This window comes from Podarcis melisellensis (genome assembly GCF_964234715.1).
Source record: "Podarcis melisellensis genome assembly, chromosome: 14".
NCBI lineage: Eukaryota > Metazoa > Chordata > Lepidosauria > Squamata > Lacertidae > Podarcis > Podarcis melisellensis.
In genome coordinates this window covers 8144344-8163450 of record NC_138546.1, presented here as the reverse complement: position 1 = coordinate 8163450, position 19107 = coordinate 8144344, and the positions used below count along the sequence as shown (strand labels likewise).

General features: G+C 44.6%; 1 protein-coding gene across 1 annotated transcript; it reads left to right on the top strand.

Annotated features, from left to right (window-relative positions):
• Nucleotides 1-1030: 1030 nt before the first annotated feature.
• Nucleotides 1031-18829, top strand: TVP23A (trans-golgi network vesicle protein 23 homolog A). The gene is made up of 8 exons (XM_081889394.1): nt 1031-1244; nt 5595-5674; nt 10612-10756; nt 11796-11885; nt 14130-14258; nt 15530-15658; nt 16912-17002; nt 18637-18829. The coding sequence occupies exons 1-7, from the start codon at nt 1233-1235 to the stop codon at nt 16969-16971; spliced, it is 645 nt and encodes a 214-aa protein (XP_081745520.1). The 5' UTR covers nt 1031-1232; the 3' UTR covers nt 16972-17002; nt 18637-18829.
• Nucleotides 18830-19107: the final 278 nt, after the last annotated feature.

Here is a 19107-nt window from a genome sequence, read left to right as displayed (position 1 = left end):
AGGTCATCGCTCAACTCCATTCCCAGAAATTGAAACACTGAGACCTGTTCCGAGACCCCACTCTCACCCCACCCTTATGGGCAGATCGCTCTGTCCCTGGGCGCATCGCCCCAGGCGCCTGAGAGGCTTCTTCTGCCGCTGTCCCAGGTTATTTATTTGTTGAGCATTCATCCTGATTTATAGGCAGATGGTGCTCATCAAGCTGGGAAGCGTGCCCATACATGTAGGAGAAAGAGAACTCTGGTCCTAAATCTCCACTACCTTGTCGGATATCTTCAGGAGAAGAAAAGGCTCAGGAGTAAATCCTTTTTTTAAAAAGCATCTTTATTAGTTTTTAACATATTAATTAACATTCATACAACAGAACTTCTCTTCTTATACAATATTTTTTGGACTTCCGTCAACACCTCTGATTGTTTTTCGTTCTTATCACTTATTATGCATTTCTTCAGATTAGAAGTATAAGAAGGTATCTGAAGAAGTGTGCATGCACACGAAAGCTCATACCAATAACAAACTTAGTTGGTCTCTAAGGTGCTACTGGAAGGAAATTTTTTATTTTGTTTCGACTACGGCAGACCAACACAGCTACCTACCTACCTGTAATCAGAAATCAATGACCCTGTGGAACCCATGTCTATCATTGCCAAGGGGGCTACTCTAAGTAGGACTGGTGTTGGCTGCAAGCTAATAAAGATATTTATAAGAACTTAATGGACTGTTTTTTGTTTGTTTTTAAGCCCTTTAAATTAGAGGCACCTGTCAGCAGTATACAGTCCCCAAATCTGCCCTTTCGCAAAGCTGCTCTTAATCTGGTGACAGTTAACTCCCCTACCTCACCCCCACACACCCCACAAATCCAGGCAAACCCTCCCACTCTGCTCTCAAGTTGTCCTTCCTCCCAGCACAACACCTTCCTTACATCTCTCCTCTTCTCCCATCAGCCTTCATGGGCATAACCAGGATTGGGGGGGGCAGGCCTTTTGTCGGGGGGGGGGGCAGAACCTTAGCTCGCTATCTATTTTTATTGATTTAGGGAGGGCATCTGCCTCTCCCTGCAACCCAGCTTGGCTACGTCCATCCGCCTGCCCAACCTGCCTTCTTCTCCTGCATCTCCCTGCATCATTGCACTCCCGTCTCCATAGCAACCGGCCAGGAAGGAGAAGGTGGCTTGAGCATCACATCCGCAGAGCCACAGAGAAGAGGAAGGGAGGGAAGGAGCCCAGGCTGCGATGATGAAGCAGGTGAGGGGAAGGAGAAATGCCGCAAGCTGCAGGGGGCCGTGGGCAGGAGAGTGTCAAATGGGGAGGGGAGTATTATGGGTTGTTGTTGTCAATGGGCCTGCAGGGTGCATAGGTGTGACAGTGAAGCTGTGGGGCCTCAGTCAGTGTGGAAATGTTTGGTGTGAGCTGGCAAGGCTTTTGGTGTGAAAAGGAAGGCAGCCCCATTTGGGAATAACCAGATGGCAAAAAGAAAAACAAGTACCAAACTTTTAGAAGACATTTGAAGGCAGCCCTGTTTAGGGAAGCTTTTAATGTTTAATAGGTTATTGTATTTTAGTGTTCTGCTGGAAGCAGCCCAGAGTGGCTGGGGAAACCCAGCCAGATGGGAGGGTATAAGTAATGAATTATTATTATTATTATTATTATTATTATTATTATTATTATTATTATTATTATTAGGCAGTGTACATAACATACATTTGCAGCACCCCCTAAGAACCCTGGGAACTGTAGTTTGTTCCAGGTGCTGAGATTCGTAAAACTGCTAGGGGTAAACCACAACTCCCATGATTTATTTATTTTTTGACTGGGTATGCTTTAAATGAACCGGCTATAAGAAGCCTAAGTTGCCTTTAAATAGTTCTAATTTCCGACAGGAAGACCAGCCCAATTCCAATTTGTGTCGCTTTTGCTGTTGAACACCATGATTTTTTTTAATAAAAAACATCCGCACAGCTTTCTTAGTTGTCTCTTTGCAAAACTACTTACATTGTGAAACAGCTGTTGGGCTGCCTCTTTAAATATTTTAACTTTGGTCACCTCCACTTTGCAGAAGGAACTCAAGGGCCTCCTGGAAATTTAGCTTTGCGCAACTGAAACGGTTTGAAGAGCTCAGTTTTGCTGGCACGACAAACCCATGCTAAAAAACCCCATAAAACTCCTCAGACTTTTTTTTTTTGCAGTTCATAAATCTTCCTGTTAATTGTTTGCTCATCCCACACCACGTCTCAACCCATTTCCTGTCACTTTCCTAACCGCAAGAAGTCTGTGTCTCTCTACAAAAAGTGGCAGCCATGCTTCTGAATATTGGTTTGTTGGAAATCGCAGGGGGGGGGGGAGTGCTTTTGTGCTCGGATCCTGCTCACGGGTTTCTCTTGTGAATACCTGGTCAGCCTCTGTGATAACAGTATGCTGGACTATATGCGTCATTGGCTTGGCCCACAGGGCTTTTCTTTAATTCACATGGAAACCATAGGAGAGCAGAGTGCTCTTGAGCTCTGTTCCCGCTTGAGCGTTTCCCATAATACACATCTGGTTGGCTGCTCTGAGAACAGGATATTGGGCTTGATGGGTCTTCAGCTTGATCCAGCAAGCTGCTCTTCTATTCTTTTGATTGGTTGAGCTAGGCTAGATGTGGGGAAGCAGTTTATTTAAAAGAATTATACGAGTTGCTAGAAGCCGCAAGAGAGGAGAGTACTTTTTGAACTCAAGTCCTGCTTGTGATCTTCCCACTGTTGGCCATTGCGTGCCCACCAACATTTCTCTGATGAAACTAGGGACATCCTATTCAATAATAATACTGTAATAATAATGCAGCAGAGACTTCACCTTGCCAACAAAGGTCCATAAACATTTTTGGGGGATAAAAATGTCAAGTCTTCACCAAGGATAACTATCCAGACTGGTCCTACTTGGGCCAGAAAATAGCCAGGGAAGTCCCCAAATAGGAGTTCCAACACAGGAAGTTGGACCATTCGGGCGACTGGCCTGATGCAGCGGACTCTTCTTATGCCCTTAACCTTTGGCCCTCTGGGTGCTTGTTGTTGTTTAGTCATTTAGTCGTGTCCGACTCTTTGTGACCCCATGAACCAGAGCACGCCAGGCACTTCTGTCTTCCACTGCCTCCCACAGTTTGGTCAAACTCATGCTGGTAGCTTCGAGAACACTATCCAACCATCTTGTCCTCTGTCATCCCCTTCTCCTTGTGCCCTCCATCTTTCCCAACATCAGGGTCTTTTCCAGGGAGTCTTCTCATGAGGTGGCCAAAGTATTGGAGCCTCAGCTTCAGGATCTGTCCTTTCCAGGGCTGATTTCCTTAAGAATGGATAGGTTTGATCTTCTTGCAGTCCATGGGACTCTCAAGAGTCTCCACCAGCACCATAATTCAAAAGCATCGGTTCTTCAGCGATCAGCCTTCTTTATGGTCCAGCTCTCACTTCCATACATCACTACTGGGAAAACCATGGCTTTAACTATACGGATCTTTGTTGGCAAGGTGATGTCTCTGCTTTTTAAGATGCTCTCTAGGTTTGTCATTGCTTTTCTCCCAGGAAGCAGGTGTCTTAATTTTGTGACTGCTGTCACCATCTGCAGTGATCATGGAGCCCAAGAAAGTAAAATCTCTCACTGCCTCCATTTCTTCCCCTTCTATTTGCAGGAGGTGATGGGCCCAGTGGCCATGATCTTCCTTTTTTTTTTTTGATGTTGAGCTTCTGCTGAACTACAACTCCCATCAGCCCCAGCAAGTGTGACCAATGTCTAAGGATGATGGGAGTTGTGGTTCAGCAATGTCTGGCAGATCCAGGATTCCTTACCGCATGCCCTAGACTAGAGCAACCGAGCATCGTTGTTCGGGACCATTGTTTGGTGCCCTTCAACTTACTGGCTTCCATTTCCTCCTAAAGTCGCCCACCACCCAACCATTTTAAGCTTCCCGTCTGCTTTGTGCCAAAACACGATGGGGGAATGTTCCAGGGGGTTCACACTGGCTGCGTGCTGCCTTCTTTTAACCTCCCTCCCTTTCCCACATTTGGAAAGATAATTCCCCCGTTTGCTGGGAAAAACATTCCTCAGAGATGACATCCCATGCCTGGCTGCACTTTCCCCCAGAACTGGACCTCCTGTGGCCATGCAACTTTCAGATTCATTTCAGCCACTCCCAATGTAGTAAACGTCTTTCCTAATCCCCCCGGAGGTTCAGATTTCCAGCTGGAGGCCAAATGAATTCTTTTGGGTGTGAAGTAACTGGCCTTCGTGGTTCTGCTTGTGGATTCCCAGCTACTGAATTACTGGATGTGCATGAACGGTGCTTGGATGTACAGTGGTACCTCGGGTTACAGACTCTTCAGGTTACAGACGCTTCAGGTTACAGACTCCGCTAACCCAAAAATATACCTCGGGTTAAGAAGTTTACCTCAGGATGAGAACAGAAATCGTGAGGTTACCTCAGGTTAAGAACAGTTTCAGGTTAAGAACGGACCTCCAGAATGAATTAAGTTCTTAACCCGAGGTACCACTGTATTTCTTTTTCACACATTGAACCTGCTTGAGTAAATGCTTTCCTGCAGGCAATTTCATAAGGAGAGCCTCCCGGATCAGGCCAATGGCCCACCAAGTCCAGCATCCTATTTTCACAGTGGCCAACCAGATGCATGTGGGAAACTAGCAAGCAGAATTGGAGCATGAGAGCACTCTCCTTTCATGTGGTTTCCAGCAATTGGTATTCAGAGGCATGGCAGCCACCAGCTATAGAGACAGGGCAATGCCAATGTGGCTAGTAGCCATCGCTAGGCCTCTCCTCCATTACTTTCTTTAATTCATAGATATAGATAGATTTTCGGTTTTATACATTTCAATAATTTTACAATCATTTTAACATTTCAAAATTTGACTTCCTTCCCTGTCTTTCTGCGGTTCCTTAAATTTATTTTTAATATTTTCTGCAAATCCAAATTAACTCTTAATTTGCTCATTTATTCATCTGCTTTAAACCCTTATAAAACCCTTATAAAACTGCAGCTTATTACAATAATCCTGCCAATGTTCTTATCCGTTTACAGTTCGTTTTGTAAATATTCAATAAACAATTTCCATTCTTTTATAAAAAGTTTGTTATCTTGTTTTCGTATTTTTCCGGTAAGTTTTGCCACTTCTGTGTATTTGCCAGAATTTTTTACATCCGTTCTTTTTTTGCTGGGATTTCTCTTCTTTCCATTTTTGGGCAAGTAACATTCTTGCCACTGTAGCCGCATATGCGAATAAATTTCAATACAGTTTGGGTAGTTCAGTCCCTAAAATTCCCTAAAGGAAAGCTTCTGGGTGGTTGCTTTTACAGACATTATTTTAAACATATTTTTCAATTCATTCTATGTCATTTAATTCTTTTTGAAGCCATCTAGATTGGCGGCTATCACTGCCTTCTGTGGTGATGAATCTCATCGCCCTTCCTGATTCGATTGATTCTGTATGGTGGACTTCTGGTCTTTGGGGAAAGAGGCTCATGCATGACAACAACAGCGAAGGAAGGAAGGAATTTCCACTACATCCTTCCTTTGATCAGTACTTTTTAAAAAATGCATGTGTCTTTTCCAGACTTTAGCAGACGACACTGAAGACGTGTCTCTTGACTTCGGAAACGAAGAGGAGTTGGCCTTAAGGAAAGCAAAAATCAGGTAAATGAAGTAAATTAATTTTATTATTTACTGTCAGGGAACTGACATCGGAGCCAGAAGTGGAGGCAGGGCTCCCAAGCGATGCCGGAGTAGGGCCAAGCAGGGAGAGAAGGAACTCATCGGCTGGGGAAGGCAATCAGCGTAACACCAGGGATAAAGGGGGGCAGATGGGGGAATCGGTGAGGGGGCTCCAGGACTCTTCGCTGGAGACCAGCGGGGAGAGCACAGGTCCTCCGCTACCCACACCCACCCTGCACAGAAGACTTCCGAGCAGGGAAAGTAGGCGTAAACTTGGCGTCAAAGAACTTCTTTGCTGGAAGAAGTTCAAGAAACGCCCACTGACGGATTCTGCTAGCGACTGAACAGCCACAAAGTGAAGGGCTGTCCAGCTAGGAAAGGTTTAACCAGGCTACCTAGCCAGGAGTGGCGGCAACTTACGCACGAGCAACCCCATATAACCATTACATTTACATACGCTCCAAGATTTCTCTGATGAAAATAGGGACGTCCCATTCCACAATGATAATTTTACTATTTATATCCCACACATCTTATTGGGTTGGCCAAGCCACTCTTGGCAGCTTCCAGCATATATAAAAACATAATAAAACATTAAACATTAAAAAAAACCCTTCCTTATACAGTGGTACCTCAGGTTACATACGCTTCAGGTTACAGACTCCGCTAACCCAGAAATAGTACCTCAGGTTAAGAACTTTGCTTCAGGATGAGAACAGAAATCGTGCTCTGGCGGCGCGGCGGCAGCAGGATGCCCCATTAGCTAAAGTGGTACCTCAGGTTAAGAACAGTTTCAGGTTAAGAACGGACCTCCAGAACGAATTAAGTACTTAACCTGAGGTACCACTGTACAGGATTGCCTTCAGATGGCTCAGGGGTCAGATAACTCAACACCCTCCAACATTTCTCCAATGGAATTGGGGACATCCTAAGGAAAAGCGGGACATTCCAGGATCAAATCAGAAACCGGGACTGCTTCTACAAATCAAGGGTGTCCCTGCTCATTCCGTCGCGGGGATTCGAACTGCCGACCTTCCGATCAGCAAGCCCAAGAAGCTCAGTGGTTTAGACCACAGCGCCACCCATGTCCCTAATCCTGTTGCTGTAGCAGCCCTCAAAAGGAGTACAGGGGAGACGCCTGTCTAAAGTCAATGGGCAGGGAGTTCCAGAAGGTAGGAGCTGCCACACTTAAACAATTGCTTTCAAGTGTGGAACGAATAGAGCTGCCAGGATTTTGGTTGTTGCTTTTTTTTGCAAAGTTTTTGAGCTTTTTTAGTTTGGCCCAAAGTTGTTGAGCCGATTTTTGCAAGATCCAAACAGCAGCAACAGAAAGGAGTTTTGGGGCTATTTTTAGGGAAATTTGCCAAAATCTACACTTTCTGTTCCCCACCCAGCCTCAGTCCATTTTTTTATTATTATTTCGAAATCATTATTATTTGATTTTACAAATACAATTTTATAACAGTCCCAATGCATATCCATATACAGATGTTACTCTGAATCACAATACTTCCCCCCCATCCCCTTCATGGGTCCTTTTGTCAGCATTTTAAACCGCCTATTATTCCGTAGTCTATATTTTATATCAATCCATATTAGCCATAACATTTGTTACGTTACAAGTGAGGTTTTTGAAGGGTGATTTAAGAAAATCAGCAGGGATCAGTGGTTTTGCATATGCACCTGACCCTGGGCAGAGGATTGTATGAAACACCTAACCAAAAATATCTGGAGAAAATTTTCTACCCTCAGTGACATCAATATGATTTGATAATCTGTTGTCTGGTTTGGACAGGCGCATAATGCTTAATACAGCTAAATTAATTGGGGAGCTAAATTCACCAGGGAGCTTTCCCAACCAAGACAAGGCCAAGTGGTCACCCTCAAAATTTAAGATTCTATGTTTTTTGTGTGTGTTTTTTTAATGCATGCCTTATTTATTACATAGGCCAAGCCTTTTATTTTCAAGTGCAATTATTATGTATATTTTCTACTTACACGATTCTGTTTGGCTACAACCAGCATTCAGTTGCCTTGTTAGTGAAATTTGAATCTGGATATGGGAGGCTGTGGAAAAGATGGCTCTGTCCCCAGGGACACGCCAACTTCTCAAGTCTCGAAGAGTCTTACAATGGTGGAACTGGGAGACTCTGCACTAAATGAACTATAAGAACTTCAGAAAAGATGCTCCATTTTTGAAACCTCGGCTGCACGTTTCAATGTACATAGAAAGCTGAGAAGTTTGGGGCTTTTCTGTTGTGTTGTTGTTAAACCACAGCTGCTAATACGACTCCACGTGCAACTTCATTTTTTACCATATTCCACAAAGGGGAACCCCAGGCTTCTGTTAAAAACAACACCAGACAGAATATACAGATCTATGAGGAAATGAGAGACCCATTGCTTCTCTCTCTTTTCAGCGAAGGGATCTCAAGCGTGGCTGCTGCAAGTTGTCTGCAAGTAGAGTTTTTAAATATTTCCATGCATCATCATTTTTACTTTTTTTGAAATTACATTCCAATTCCTTTTTAAGAACAAACTTGAGCAGCTAGCCCAAAGAGCCCATTAAATGCAATAGAAGTGGTTTGAATGACTAAGATGGAACCAGTATATAATTCTTAAAATCGTAGGTCCCAGGTCTCATCTAGTCTAACCTCCTGCAAGGCAGGAATCACAGATATAAAATCCCTGACAGATGGCCAGCCAACCTCTGCCTAAAAAAAGGTTCTGAGCTCCATTACCTTCCAAGGTAGTCTGTTTCACTGTCTAACAGCTATTTCAGACAGAAAGTTCTTCATAATGTTAATTATGATACCTGAATACCTGAAGGAGCATCTCCACTCTAATCATCCAGCCCAGACGCTGAGGTCCAGCTCCGAGGGCCTTCTGGCGGTTCCCTCCCTGCGAGAAGTGAGGTTACAGGGAACCAGGCAGAGGGCCTTCTCGGTAGTGGCGCCCTCCCATCAGATGTCAAGGAAATAAACAACTACCTGACTTTTAGAATACATCTGAAGGCAGCCCTGATTAGGGAAGATTTTAATGTTTGATGTTTTATCGTGTTTTTAATATTCTGTTGGGAGCCGCCCAGAGCGGCTGGAGAAACCCAGTCAGATGGGCAGGGTTGTTGTTGTTTAGTCATTTAGTCGTGTCTGACTCTTCGTGACCCCATGGACCAGAGCATGCCAGGCACTTCTGTCTACCACTGCCTCCCTTTCCCAACATCAGGGTCTTTTCCAGGGAGTCTTCTCTTCTCATGAGGTGGCCAAAGTATTGGAGCCTCAGCTTCAGGATCTGTCCTTCCAGTGAGCACTCAGGGCTGATTTCCTTAAGAATGGATCGGTTTGATCTTCTTGCAGTCCATGGGACTCTCAAGAGTCTCCTCCAGCACCATAATACAAAAGGAGGGCAGGGTATAAATAATAAATTATTGTTAGTATCCTTGCAGCAACCTTGTGAAGTTGGACAGGCCACCCATGAAACTCTGTGGCTGAGTGGAGATTTGAACCAAAATGTCCAACACAATAAGCCAGAGGCTGGCAACCTGTGTCCTTCCTGGTGTCATTAGAAGCCGTTTCAGCTTCAGACAGCTTGACGTATGACTAGGGGTTATGGTGGCGCCTGCCCTTTGGAACGCCCTCCCATCAGATGTCAAAGAAATAAACAACTATCTGACTTTTAGAAGACATCTGAAGGCAGCCCAATTTAGGGAAGTTTTTAATGTTTGATGTTTTACTGTGTTTTCATATATGCTGGAAGCCGCCCAGAGTGACTGGGGCAATTCAGTCAGATAGGTGGGGACAAACAACAACAACAACAACAACATTCAGAATGTTAAATAAAAGGTTCATCCACAGGAGTCAAAACGCCAATATGCGTCAGAGTATGCGTCCGTGCAATGGAGGGGGACACAAGACAGAGGTGGAAAAGGCCAAGGTGGTGCTAAGCCAACATGGCGCTCTCCAGATGTTTTAGACTCCATCTCCCATCAACCCTTGTCCAGCAGCCATACACTTTCATTAAAATGTGCTGCCTCACTGTATAATAAGTCCTGCACTACTGTAGGATCTATAACTGGAGGTAGCATGCAGCTGTGAATCAGCAGGTAATCACATCACACGCGTGCCTTAGGGAGGCTGCAGGCTGCAGATAAAGCACATGTTCCCTGTTCAATCCCTGGTATTTCCACGCACGACTGGGAAAGACACAGGAAAGTCACTGATGGGTTGCGTATACGATACTGAAGCTGATGGATGAGGTATAAAGTGTAGGGTTCCAGCTTCATAAAAACCTAGCATTTTTGAATCTAATTAGTGTGTGAAGGGGTTAAACCATAGAGTAGGCTGTCCTGCCAGGCCTAGCCTTTGCCATCACTTCCTACTTTGGGAGGAAATGGGTTACCAAGCCTTTGTTATCTCTCCCTCCATGTGGACTTCAGTATGTAAGCGGCTCTGAGCTGGTCGCTCCAGCCGCATGGCTTTTACCAGCCTATTTTGTTTCAGACCAGAATGGAGTCTGAAACTAACACTTCTCTCTCCCCCATTAGTTTAGAAATGTTTACCTTTTGTAACTAAGCAATGTTTTATTGCCTGTGCATATTTCCTGACTGCTGTATGGAAATGCACATGGATCTGACCTTTGAAGAATTTTATAAGTAAACAATTTTATGACTTAAAAATAAAACCTATCTCCATGCTAGCTTGGGAAAAGCCTGTAAAGGGGGATATTTTGCCACTCACTGGAAAGGTGCATTTAGAAGGTTTTACTCCTATACTTCCATGCTTTACTTTGCTGCATGTTTTGTTATTTTAACTGTCTGCTGGGATTCTCTCACCAGAGAGTACTTGCCCCAAACTTGGGTCATGGCTTCCGGGATGCAACACAAAACAGCTTAGCATATGTTCCGGATCGTTCTCTCCTAGGCATCCTCTGGCCACCTTCTTCCACCTCTTTTTCCGAGTGAGTGCCATCGTGACCTACCTAGTCTGCGACTGGTTCAGCAAAAGTTTCATTGCCTGTTTTGTCCTCATTCTCCTCCTCCTGTCCTTCGACTTCTGGTCTGTGAAGGTAAGGACGCTCTGGTCATCTCACAACTCTAATGTTATGCCACCTTGCGCCATTTTGTCTTTCATCCAATGGCGTGAAACAGTCTGCCATCTCCCCTCCCCTTAATATCAGTGTTGCCCTTGTAATACTCCGCAGGGAGAAGGAGGATAGGGACAAAACCAGGCTCCATTGGCACCGTCAGGCATTGACTCTGGCGCCACCTACTGTTGGTCCTCCTGCCTTCTACCCTACCAGTCCCAATGGGCACCATCCAACACTGCCTTTGTCGTGGCATAAGTACATAAGAAGAGCCCCGAAGCTGGATCAGGCCAGTGGCCAGCTAGCCTGGCATCCTGATCCAAAAATACAGATCTCTCTATGAAAATGGTGTACCAGTGGTATTTAACTCCTAGTAAGTTAGCAAAAATGCTAGTACAAATACCTGCTGGAAATGTAAAGAAAAAGAAGGTACCTTTTATCATATGTGGTGGTTGTGTAAGGTAATAAAAGCATTCTAGGAAATGATATATAATGAACTTGAATTTTTTTAAAAATAACTTACTTTTATTTTTTAAAAAACCAGAAGCTCAGGAACCTAGAAGACAAAACCTTCAGGAAAGAATGGGAAACATTTTTCATTTATTTAGGAGACCACTATAAGCAGATGAAAACAAACACTGCGGACAGTATGGACAAATACAAAATACAGATTATGAAATAATATGCAGTTGAAAAGGTTGACAATAGGACCCATGGAGCAGTGTTTCCCAACCTTGGGTCTCCAGCTGTTTTTGGACTACAACTCCCATCATCCCTTGCTAGCAAGACCAATGGTCAGGGATGATGGGAATTGTAGTCCAACAGCAGCTGGAGACCCAAGGTTGGGAAACACTGCCATGGAGGGGGTGGGGAGATGTCTGGAGATTCTGGGAAATCTCTAAATATGGATATGTATTTGGTATTGTTGCAACTTTACACTTGTGAAATCAAATAAAAATGATTATAAAAAACCCAAAAATACAGACCTCTCTAGCTGGCTGGCTTTCACCCTCTCATTTAGAATGTCACTGGAAGGCTGCTGGTCGGTTTGCGATGGTGGAACCAGATTGATGAGGACGGGAAAAGCCACTGGGTGTACGAAGCGAAAAAGGTATTCCTTTACATTGTCTTTCACAGAGCACAGAAGGGCCCTTGCCGGTAGACCATGTGTTGTAGCGGGCAATAGCTCAGTTGGTAGATTCTGAGACTCTTAATCTCCCAGGGTTGGGGCTTCGAGCCTCACTTTGGGCCAAAGATTCCTGCATTGCAGAGGGTTGGACCAGATGACCCTCACGGTCCTTTCTAAGTCTACAATTCTATTATTCTAAGTGGTTCCCAAACTTTTTTCAGACCCCCCCTTGGTTCCATAAACACATCAGCAGTGCCCCCCTACACCCTATTAAAAAGCATAATTCAGAATACAGTCGTACCTTGGTTTTCTAACAGAATGCGTTCCTGTTATGTACTAACATTCTCACCCTGGGCCAGCAGGGTGATACTGTAGATAGTTAGGCAAATAAGGGATCGAAAGTGACGTTCAGTTGTAGAAAATTGTTACAGTTACATTGTACTGGAGCTCTATATAAGCAGGCTGACTGAACCCTTCAGTTCAGTTCTGTTCTGGCCTGTGAATAAACAAGAGCTGTTTGAAGAATCGCTGTGTCGTCTGATATGTTCACCCACAACTTAACAGTTCCGAATGCGCAGGCGCACCGGAAACAATTGCGGAAGCTGCATTGGACGTTTGGCTTCCAAAAAAACCGTTCAAAAACTGGAACACTCACTCCTGGGTTTCAATAGTTCAGGAGCGGAAACATACGAGTGCCAAGGCGTTCAACAGCCAAGGTACTACTGTAGTGGCTCACACAACCCCCTAAGGAAGATAACAACACAATAGAATTCAAAACAGAAACAGTTAAGTGTACATTTATTCACAATCTAATTGAGACCATTTAGTTTGATAAATTTGACAAAATTGATGGACGTGATCCAGTGATACCAGCCTTTACATCTCCAGCAGCCCCCTGCTGCCCCCTTGCCTCTTAGCAAGGTACAGTGGTACCTTGGTTCTTGAACGGCTTAGTTGATAAACAAATCAGCTCCTGAATGCCAAAAACCCGGAAGTGAGTGTTCTGGTTTTTGAACGTTCTTTGGAAGCTGAACGTCCAACACGGCTTCCGCTTGAGTGCAGGAAGCTCCTGCAGCCAATCGGATGCTGCACCTTGGTTTCTGAATAGTTTCTGGAGTCAAACGGACTCCTGGAATGGATTAAGTTCGAGGACCAAGGTTCTATTGTAATCCTAGCTAATGCCAAGCATCCCAGGGTGAGTTACTCCCCACTTTGGGAACCACTGGTCTAAAACATACAGGGAAAGCGCAGGAAGAGGTCCGTAATTTCAAGAATTGGGGGGGATGGAGATAAGTTTTTCTCCCCCACAATATTATTGCTCGGAGTCCTCCAATAGATGGCAGGCCGAAGAAAGGACTTCGTCAAATAATATGCAATTAAATTTTTGACTACACCACTGTTGGATGCACACAGGCCACCCGAAATGGGGGAAACCAAGCAACAGTTGCCTCATTTAGGCCTGGAATTTTTATGCCAGCTTATGTGTATAGCAAGGGTGGTCCACATAATAACAATTTGATTATTTATATGCCACTCATCTGACTGGACTGGGTTGCCCCAGCCACTCCCAAGAAAATATTAACATTTAATATTAAAATATTAAAAACACAATAAAACATCAACCATTAAAAACTGCCCTGAACAGGGCTGCCATTACATGTCTTCTAAATGCCAAATCTGCTCAACAACTTTTGGGGTGTCCTGGTTTTTGCTTTTTGAAATATGGCAACCCTACCCTCTGCCTGCTTACACATTTGGTGACAGAGGCCATTTCCCCCAAACCACGCTCATCTGTCCCACACCTGATGCCAAGTGATTCCAGGTGTGGGGGTTCTGGAAATCTATAGCAGTTTTTCATTTAAAATACTGCTTAGTTTTTTTGTTTTAAAAACCCAAAGCCATGTGCAAAGGAAGGCAATGTGTATCAAACTGTAAAATGAGCATAAAATGCAATTCCGCAGTGACCATTACAATGACGTGGTCAATATTTCTTGAGTAAACGGACAAAAAAGGCCTTTTTTTAAATGCATGGGATCAACATACCCACCAAACGATACCAAATTTTAAGGAAGTTTATTGCCGATAATGAGGAAACGAATCTGTTTTCCTAGAATCAGATTGTATATGGCAGAAGTTCCCATTTCTGTTTAATTCTGCGTCATTTTTGCAGAGATTTCGGCTGATGGTAACCCACCCCTCTCTTTCCCCCCCTTTCCTCCTCCGTAGGTCCCGTCAACCGTAGCTGCCCCCACCGAAGTCGAAGCCCGGATATTCTGGCTGGGCCTGATTATCTGCCCGGTCATCTGGACGCTTTTCTTCTTCAGCACCTTGTTTTCCTTGAAGCTGAAATGGCTGGTAAGGGGTTGGACAAAAGTTTGCAAGAGCCCAGGGGGCAGAAGTGGGGCATGGAGGGAGAGGAAGTCCTGTTGAAAAGGCAGAAGTACTTGCACCAATGGGACATCTTTGTTGGATACAAGCCTATACAGATGCGATAAATAATATTGGCTATAGCTCTTCACGCCCCAGATCATAGCACAGGGGTCAGCAAACTTTTTCAGCAGGAGGCTGGTCCACTGTGCCTCAGACCTAGTGGGGGGCCGAACTATATTTTTTTGGGAGGGGATGAACAAATTCCTATGCCCCACAAATAACCCAGAGATGCATTTTAAATAAAAGCACACATTCTACTCATGTAAAAACACCAGGCAGGCCCCACAAATAACCCAGAGATGCATTTTAAATAAAAAGACACATTCTACTAATGTAAAAACATGCTGATTCCTGGACGGTCCATGGGCCAGATTGAGAAGGTGATTGGGCCGGATCTGGCCCCCGGGCCTTAGTTTGCCAACCCATGTCATGGCACATGAAAGAACAGTCATAACTCACCACCCAGCTTCTGATGGAAAAACTTGGGGATCTACATTAAGGGAAAAAAGCAATAGAGTCACAGAACTCTCTTCAATCTAGGAAGGTAGCCAAGGTTAGGGGTGGAGAAAAAAATTGACTCAGTACACAATTAAAGACAATTTATCAAATTCGCACTGACCTAGAACACAGCTGAAATTTGTGCCTATCTGAATTTTGCAATGCAGTTGTCCAACTAACATTTACAAGAAGGCATTGATGTTAGGGGAAAGCATGCATGAAGAGGAAGATATTCATGAATATTATAGATATGATTCTGTGAACCGCCCTGAGATCTTATGATGAAGGGCAGTATATAAGTCTAATTAATAATAATAATAATAATACAGAGAAAAATGCTTTGTGTTAGGGGAAATTGCTTGCAAAAATGGGTGCATTCGTCAAAACTGCATTTGAGTTTGTTAGGAGAAATTCACGACAAAATGCTGCTGGAATTTTCACAAGGATTTCATATACTTTTGCAAATTTCTGCAAAACGTGGAGAACTGAATTTCATATTGGAAAACGGAAAAACTGAGAAAGCCGAAATTGTCTGATCTATCCATCTCTAGTCAAGATGGATAAGAGAAGTGGTGTACCTACTTCTCTGTCTATTATTATTATTATTATTAAGTGCACACTCAGTGGTGCATTCTGTGCACTGCCAACACACTTGCTGGTAAACATCCCAACCTGCTTCTGTTTGCTGTTTGTTGCAGGCTCTCGTGATAGCTGGCATCTGCCTCCAAGCTGCCAACCTCTACGGCTACGTCCACTGCAAATTAGGAGGCTCGCAAACCATCCACAAAGTCACCTCGAGATTCCCGGCGCAACACATGTTCCAGAGGGTGAGTTAGCGCTGGCTGTTTAGCCAGCCTTGAGTCAAAGTGAGGGACGGCTGGTCCACGTCCAACACCACAAAGGAATGGAAATGCAGATTGCAATTTTGATATGTCAAGGTTAAATAGACGGACAACATTGCTGTGGGTTGGTGGGATGGAGTTTGCATGATGCCTCGAGTCCCTTTGAATTCTTGGGCTCCTGTACCCAGTGAGGGTTAGCATCTAAGAGAGGAGGTTGCCGATTTGGTCAGACAAGTTTCTTTGCAAGTCAATGACCTTAGCTAGCCGCTTAAGTCTCCTTAAGGGATGCGGGTGGCACTGTGGTCTAAACCACTGGGCCTCTTGGGCTTGCTGATCAGAAGGTCGGCGGTTCAAATCCCTGCAATGGAGTGAGCTCCCGTTGCTCGTTCCCAGCTCCTGCCAACCTAGCAGTTCAAAAGCATGCCAAAAAGCAAGTAGTTAAATAGGTACTGCTCTGGCGGGAAGGTAAACGGCGTTTCCATGCGCTGCTCTGGTTTCGCCAGAAGCAGTTTAGTCATGCTGGCCACATGACCTGGAAAAACTGTCTGCGGACAAATGCCAGCTCCCTCGGCCTTTAAAGCAAGATGAGTGCCGCAACCCCAGAGTCGTCTGCGACTAGACTTAACTGTCAGGGGTCCTTTACCTTTAAGTGTTCTCATCAGCATCCGAATAGAATAGAATAGAATAGAATAGAATAGAATAGAATAGAATAGAATAGAATAGATGTAGCATTCCTTCTAAAAAGGCCCAGGGCGGAAGAGGGCAGTCTCTCGCTCTCCTTTTCTAGATCAATACAGCCTGAACACAAAGGGATATACCATCATACCTTGGATCCTGAACACCTTGCAAGTCGAACGTTTTGGCTCCCAAACGCCGGAAACCCAGAAGTGAGTGTTCCTGTTTGCGAACGTTCTTTGGAACCCGAACGTCCAACAGGGCTTCCACGGCTTCCAATTGGCCGCAGGACCTTCTTGCAGCCAATTAGAAGCCGTGCTTTGGTTTCCAAATGTTTCGGAAGTTGGGCGGACTTCCAGAACGGATTCCGTTTGACTTCCAAGGTGTGACTGTATAAGTCAAGACCAACAAGCAAGGCTGGATAGAAGAGGAAAAGCAGTAACTGCTGCGTTCTTCAGTTTTGCAGGGATTGAGAACGACTAGTTGATGCAATCTAACAGAGACTTCTGAAGGGGGCTTGGGCTGCCGTGACAAAGACGCCAGACATTTTATGTATGTTGCAGGATATGCCAGAGGATTTTCAGAAGACCGTCCTGAAGGGCATGGGGACACGAAATCATTAAACCAGAAAGAAGTGTGGAAAACTGATTACTGGTAGGAACAATTTGATAGCACTGTTCTGGTGCTAAATGAAGACCATCAGCTTATTGTTTGAAAAGCCCAGATGCAACACCATCTCCCACCTCCTATCTGTTGCACTCAGCGGCACCAGCCACCCACCCACCGAGTCCCTCTTGCCTCCCCTCTTTTGCAAGCTATTCTCGTCTCTTCCTCTATTAGAGATTCTGGTATTCCCCTCTGTCCAACTCATCCCTAGCACAAAAGTTGGCAACTTTGGTCGCGGAGGAGGAACTGAAACAAACCGCTTCCACCCGTCCGCACAACCAGCCTCCCGCGGGAGCCATCAGTCACGGCTCGCCTGCCCCATGGGCTCTGCCAATTCCAAAGGGCGTTGATGACACTGTCAACAGACCCCCTAAGCAGAGCCAGAGCATCGCATAGGGCAGAGGTCAACAAACTTTTTCAGCAGGCGGGCAGTCCACTGTCCCTCATATCTAGGGGGGGGGATGACTATATTTTGGAGGAAAAAAATGTATGAATTCCTATGCCCCACAAATAACCCAGAGATGCATTTTAAATAAAAGGGCATATTCTACTGATGTAAAAACACGCTGATTCCCAGACCATCCGCAGGCCGGATTGAGAAGGCAACTGGGCCGGATCTGGCCCCCGGGCCTTAGTTTGCCTACCCATGGTATAGGGATTCAGTCCAATTCAGATTTCATTTCCTAGTCAGTCATGTTCCCACTGGCCAGCTTACTTCTTCAAAGAACTGGGAGTGTGGGACCCCATTGCTGCTTTTCGTTGGGGCAGCAGTCCACAAACAAGTGTATGCACTTTGGCACCACCTTTTTCTTGCGCTTAGGGGGAGAGGTAGTTGGGAGCACTAACTAGTTATCCAATCGGCAAGGTTTCCTGCCTGGAACCTTGGAGAGCCCCTGGCAGTCAGAGTAGACAGTACCAAACAAAGTGGCCCAATGGCATCAATCTGAGAGAGGCAACTTTCCTCTTGAGCCCTTTCTTCAGAATCCATGAGGACTAGAATATTTACCGTATTTTTCGCTCTTTAAGACGCACCAGACCACAAGACACACCTAGTTTTTGGAGGAGGAAAACAAGAAAAAAAATCTTAGAAGACAGAACAGCAAGAGGGATCGCTGCGCAGTGAAAGCAGCAATCCCTCTTGCTGTTCTGGCTTCTGGGATAGCTGCACAGCCTGCATTCGCTCTGTAAGTCACACACACATTTCCCCTTACTTTTTAGGAGGGAAAAAGTGAGTCTTATAGAGCAAAAAATACTGTAATTCTAGAGGCAGATGTCAGTGGTAGAGCATACGTTGCATAAATCCCTGGCATTTTGAGGCATGACTAGGAGAGACGTATCTTCCATCCCGAAGAGCTGCTTCTGGTCCATGCAGACATTACCAAGTTTGAAGGACTGTTGGTTCCACTCTGTACAATTTCCTGTGTTCCTGGGAACTAGTAGACATGGAGGGGGCAGACTTTGCTCATGGGCCTGGGGTTCCCTACTCTTTAATGTGGCAGTGTTCCAGTTCACAGCCAGACTAAGAAACAATGCAGCTAGTACACAGCACAGAACCCCGCTAAACAAACACTTACGCATTTGCTATTTAAATTATAACTCTTAAATGTATTCTGATCTTCCAGATCCTTCACGGAGAAAGACTGGCAGTCAAGAAAACCTGCGGTCTAAATATGGATCATCCCCCAACAACTTTATTCATAGGCAATTACTGAAAACAAAACTAAGGAGACTGAAGCAGAACGCAGAAATGATTGTGAGAAGCTCTCCTTAAAGAGAGAGATGTACGTTTCTAAATAAAAGAACTTTCTACCGAAACATGTGTGTTTTAATTTTAGTTTAGCTTATTTTAAATAGTAGTTTAAAAACTGCTTTTTTTACCAATAACTTTATTGTTTTATGTTCTTTGTAAATGGCTTTCGAGGGCTTTTTTTGCCTTTTTTTTTTACAGCCAAGTGGTGTATAGGTTTTATTAAATAAATAAACGTTCAAGGACTTTTGCTGATGAAGGTAACAGCCCTTAAGGGTAATCTAGCAATCAGAAGCAGACTTGTAACATGTGCTCAATGTATATATTCAGAAACAGGCATACTGTG

Bases quoted from the DNA above. Each gene is read 5' to 3' on its own strand.
- TVP23A (XM_081889394.1), top strand. The intron at 11,886-14,129 runs GTATTCCTTTAC...CCTCCTCCGTAG, and splicing joins GGGTGTACGAAGCGAAAAAG to GTCCCGTCAACCGTAGCTGC. The intron at 15,659-16,911 runs GTGAGTTAGCGC...TGTATGTTGCAG, and splicing joins CGCAACACATGTTCCAGAGG to GATATGCCAGAGGATTTTCA.